Genomic DNA, 6,438 nt, shown 5'->3' on the forward strand with positions numbered 1-6,438 from the left:
CAAAACCAATTTGAAATAAATTAGGTCATTTTCATGGCGAATATACCATTCTGGATTCCATAAGACCGTGTACCCAGTCTATATACTGAGTTGATATTCCTTTGTTTTTAAAATGAAGGTTTGTTTGACTGAAATAGAAATGTGTTATCAATAAGATGCATGGATATCATGAGAACACGTCAGATTGTTTTATTTAAATTTCCTTTATTTTATTCATTTATTTATTTATTTATTTATTTATTTGTATTTTTACCAAATAACTACGGAAATATTTTGTTGTATTGGCAAATCCCAAAAGTTTGTACATGTACCAGCAAAATAATTGGGAAATTTCAAACCATGAAAGAAAGTACATTTGTACATTGTACATTCCATGATGTGCCAGTAACTTACCTGCGAACTAGATCTACTTGCTAGGTATTGTTCCTGGGTAAATGTTAAAGAGGCCTACCCGCAGACGGACCGGTAAACGGCACATCTCCGATCACTAAATAAACTTCAGTACACGTTTCTATGTGACAAAATTAGAGGCTTTCCGACTTTATTTCTTGAAAACAATTACAGAATATGTATTTAAAAGACGTTTTAAAACTCAACCTGAGAGGGAAATGTATGGAATATAACGGCAAATCTTATTTGTAAATCGCCGCTGCCTTTGAAGTTATCACTGTGCGGCACTGTGCACGTGCTTGTTTCTTTGATGTGTCAATCAAATTAGACTTATTGCGGGTTGCGATTAAATAAATAATATTTAAAAATGAGGTTTTAATATCACTTTTCAGCGTTTTATAAGGAAAATAAAATGAAAAACTCAACAATTCCAACAATCTGTCATGTGTAAAAAATCTTTTTCTATTAGCCAATTTTTCTGATCTCTCTGCGGGCAAGCCTCTTTAATATCATGAATCAGCTATTCAACTGTCACGATGTGCAGTGTGAATGATGAAAGTCATGCTTCTATTTAAAGGGACAATTTAGTCAAGTTTGTTTACTTTTTTATCATTTCACACATTATTTCATGAAAGTGTACATGAGTTCTCCTTATGAACTATCCTTGGTCATATATTGATACAAGTTTATGTTTTCCATGCGTTTTTTAATTAATTATAAGGGGGATCCTAATCGTATAACCATACGATTTATATGCAAATGAGCAAGTCGTCTCTAGTCTCTCTACACACTTTGTATACATGTGTGCAAGCACAGCCCCGTCTCTTGACTGTAAACAACATTGGTTTGCATTTGAAGCTGTTAGCGGATATTTTAACTATAGGTTTCAGCTAGGTCTCGTACTAAACGTAGACAGTGAATGGATAAACAAAATATATGGAGAATTACTGTTAGGTCATGAATATAACAGATGTGAGTTTTTCGAACGGTTGCGACAACTATGAAGAAGTTCACACAGTTGCGAGCGAGTTTGCCGAGACTTGACCTAGATCGGCCTACGGAGTTATGTTGAGTGCGATATTTTTATTCTGTACAACTTCCATTATCATAATTCCATTCGTACTTGTTATAAGTATTGTTCTGATTACATCATGGATGGAATAAATCACATAGATTGGTGTTAGCGTTTCGGCCGTATACATGCATGTGTGTACACAATTACATGAACACGAATTCCCGTTCGGTGACCCTGGAATAAACCCGTGTTTGGTGGATTTGAATTGTCAAAACAATAAATCATCATTGAATCTATTAATTATGATACATGTAACAACTGTATGCCACGCATGTTGTTAAGTCGAAATCCAAAGAAATACGTATACATCGGATCTACCGTGTCGTCACTTACAAATGTACAACCAACTCTGTACCCGCCAGAGGGCGCAACAAGCTGCACTATATTTGGAGCATAGCTTTATTTGACGTGGGCTTTCCCAAAACTTAAACTGACATAATGGACATTGGCTACGTAGCAGATAACTGTTGACCGCAGATTATTTAGTCTGGGTATATGTTTTATCGATTCTGCTTGGATTATAAAAAGGATGCTTGACTAAATTGTCCCTTTAATGTTTCTGCTAAATACATATTTCATCAACACTCATCAAATAAATTAATTAATATGCGAGGCTGTCAAAATATATATATAAAAAAAAACTCATTTCAAAATTGGACTAGTGAATGAACCCTTTGAAAACAAGAATCTTATCTAGTTTTATTTGACTATATCTTCCCATAAAATTTATTCTATTTGTGTTCAAGAGAGGCTTTTATTACATTTTATATCTTATTTTCCAGATTCGGTTCAAGTCTGTCAAGACCGGATTTAATTCAAAATTAGGCTTGGACGATATTAAAATATGGAGGTATCAATCTGCATTAACATATACGCGATCCACCACACCAACCACCACACAGACCACCACACCGACCACCACACAGACCACCACACCGACCACCACACCGACCACAACACCGACCACCACACCGACCACCACACCAACCACCACACCAACCACAACACCGACCACCACACTGACCACCACACCAACCACCACACCGACCACCACACAGACAACCACACAGACCACCACACCGACCACCACACAGACCGCCACACCGACCACCACACAGACCACCACACCGACCAACACACAGACCACCACACCGACCACCACACAGACCACCACACCAACAACCACACAGACCACAACACCGACCACCACACTGACCACCACACCAACCACCACACCGACCACCACACAGACCACCACACCGACCGCCACACAGACCACCACACCGACCGCCACACAGACCGCCACACCGACCGCCACACAGACCACCACACCGACCACCACACAGACCACCACACCGACCACCACACCGACCACCACACCAACCACCACACCAACCACAACACCGACCACCACACCGACCACCACACCGACCACCACACCAACCACCACACCAACCACCACACCGACCACAACACCGACCACCACACAGACCACCACACCGACCACCACACCGACCATCACACCGACCACCCCACCGACCACAACACCAACCACCCCACCGACCACCACACCGACCACCACACCAACCACAACACCAACCACCTCACCGACCACCACACCGACCACCACACCGACCACCACACCGACTACAACACCGACCACCACACCAACCACACCACCAACCACCACACCGACCATCACACCGACCACCAAACCAACCACCACGCCGACCACAACACCGACCACCACACCAACTACCACTCCGACCACCACACCGACCACCACACCGACCACAACACCGACCACCACAACAAACACCACACCAACTACTACACCGACCACCACACCATCAACTACTCAAACCAACACAGCAACCACGAACCCAACCACTACACCAATCACTATACAAACCACTAGACCAACTACAACTTCGACCACCACACCACTGACTCCTACGGGGAAAATTTCAACACCGAAAACAACATTGTCGACCATTCGCTCTACATTACCAAATACAGCTGCCTCGATTTTTTATCTAATTTCGCAATATGTGAACTTTGGCCCTGTGTCTTCGAACCAGCAAAACGGGATATCATCTTCAAAGAACCGTGATATTGATATGCTGTTGTTTCATTTTTATTCTTCGTCGACATAGACAACGACAGGTCTACACCTGGTTATGTTCTGTAAATGATTGATAGTGACTATGGAATGACATCCGTGTATTGTTAACATAGATATATTGTCAATAGAGACTGTTAACATAGATATATATTGTCAATAGAGACAGTTAACATAGATATATATTGTCAATACAGACTGTTAACATAGATATATATTGTCAATACAGACTGTTAACATAGATATATATTGTCAATAGACACTGTAAACATAGATATATATATTGTCAATAGAGACAGTTTACATAGATATATATTGTCAATAGAGACTGTTAACATAGATATATATTGTCAATAGAGACTGTTAACATAGGTATATATTGTCAATAGAGACTGTTAACATAGACATATATATTGTCAATAGAGACTGTTAACATAGATATATATATTGTCAATAGAGACTGTTAACATAGGTATATATTGTCAATAGGGACTGCTAACATAGGTATATATTGTCAATACAGACTGTTAACATAGATATGTATTGTCAATAGAGACTGTTAACATAGATATATATTGTCAATAGAGACTGTTAACATGGATATATATTGTCAATATAGACTGTTGACATAGATATATATTGCAAATAGATACTGTTAACATAGATATATATTGTCAATAGAGACTGTTAACATAGGTATATATTGTCAATACAGACTGTTAACATAGATATGTATTGTCAATAGAGACTGCTAACATAGATATATATTGTCAATAGAGACTGTTAACATGGATATATATTGTCAATATAGACTGTTGACATAGATATATATTGCAAATAGAGACTGTTAACATAGATATATATTGTCAATAGAGACTGTTAACATAGGTATATATTGTCAATAGAGACTGTTGACATAGATATATATTGTCAATAGAGACTGTTAACATAGATATATATTGTCAAACGAGACTGTTAACATAGATATATATATTGTCAATAGAGACTGTTAACATAGATATATATTGTCAATAGAGACTGTTAACATCGATATATATTGTCAATATAGACTGTTGACATAGATATATATTGTCAATAGAGACTGTTAACATAGATATATATTGTCAATAGAGACTGTTAACATAGATATATATTGTCAATAGAGACTGTTAACATGGATATACAATGTATATTGTCAATATAGACTGTTGACATAGATATATATTGTCAATAGAGACTGTTAACATAGATATATATTGTCAATAGAGACTGTTGACATAGATATATATTGTCAATAGAGACTGTTAACATAGATAAATATTGTCAATAGAGACTGTTAACATAGATATATATTGTCAATGAAGACTGTTAACATAGATATATATTGTCAATAGAGACTGTTAACATAGATATATATTGTCAATATAGACTGTTAACATAGATATATACTGTCAATAGAGACTGTTAACATAGATATATACTGTCAATAGAGACTGTTAACACTTGTTTTGTACAGTATATAACCTCAAACGGTTATAAAGGAGTTCTGGGTTTATATTCCGTGATAGATTGATGATAATACGTCACTCTTATGGAGATAACGAATAACCACAGTGTAACTCATAAGAAAGGATATATTAGACAAAGCTTGCGTTCTATCGGAATCATCCTTTGACTGAATTGTTAAGTGAACAATAATCGATGACCATTGTATTGACGTTATCATTTTATAATGTATTTTGCATCATTAAAAATATATTAAGTCTTTGCTTATGTACATGCAATATCAAATATTTTTGTTTTGCGAAATGTTTACCATGTTCATATCTGAATAACAAATAAGATCAATCATGTTCAATCTAATTTACTATTTGTATATACAATATGTCATAATACACGATGAGTTTTAAATAAAACTACTTAGTTTCTATAGCCATTAACATACTTGTGTTATGTATCCACATGTATGTGGTTGACAACATTCTTTACACTTAAAATTCTCATTTAAATCAATATTTCTAGACTTCAGTGTGTTTCTGATCAGAGTCAGTAACAGGGAGGATATAGTCCAGTTTTACCGTAACAAATGATAAAGAAGAATCGACCACGGAATCTAATGGGATAAAGTCAAGATACTTCTCAACAATTTCCTGCCTCAAATGATGTTCGTCGGTATGCTTCCATGAAATTCGGGTAGGATAATACTTCGACAAATTTTGATGTGTTGCACAGCTCATGTGAACAAAATATGAACTAGAGCAAAAAAAAAACAAAAAACAAAAACAAAAAAAACAAAAAAAAAACAAAAAAAAAACAAAAAAAAAAACAAGCCGGTCTAGTGTAAGGAACCACGTAACACTATAACCTTCTAATAATATCAATCATGCAGGAAAATATGTTCAAGTTGTTTTTTATATGAATGTAGGATTATGCACTTTATCGTATTAACATGAACTCTAAAATATTGACATTTTCACAATATTTTGTTTTTGGAAGTGACGAACCAATACATGCGCCAATAAATAATGACATCAGAATTGAAATAACAAGAGAAACCAATGGTTTCATGACCTTAAAAGCTCCCTTCAAATTACATCTATAAGTGTGTCCTTTGAAACTTTACTGTTACATATCAATATTGGCTTATGGTTGACATATCACGGACCTTCCGATTCTTGGATTAGGACGGGTTTGTGTTATCACAATAGCAGTGGTTAGAGAGAGACACCGGGTAAAACTGTATGATGTCGTGTCATCATCATCATCATCATCATCATCATCATCAATCTTTATTTCCCCCTTTTGGAGATTTTGTTTTGTTTACAATGAAAGTGCATGAAATTGAAATGTT

General features: G+C 36.3%; 1 protein-coding gene across 1 annotated transcript; it reads left to right on the forward strand.

Moving 5' to 3' along the window:
• The first annotated feature begins 112 nt into the window (after nucleotides 1-112).
• On the forward strand, nucleotides 113-3,621 carry LOC117333980 (mucin-2-like). The gene is made up of 2 exons (XM_033893402.1): nucleotides 113-118; nucleotides 2,248-3,621. The coding sequence occupies exons 1-2, from the start codon at nucleotides 113-115 to the stop codon at nucleotides 3,619-3,621; spliced, it is 1,380 nt and encodes a 459-aa protein (XP_033749293.1).
• Nucleotides 3,622-6,438: the final 2,817 nt, after the last annotated feature.

This window comes from Pecten maximus, chromosome 9, assembly GCF_902652985.1.
Source record: "Pecten maximus chromosome 9, xPecMax1.1, whole genome shotgun sequence".
NCBI classification, from domain to species: Eukaryota; Metazoa; Mollusca; class Bivalvia; order Pectinida; family Pectinidae; genus Pecten; species Pecten maximus.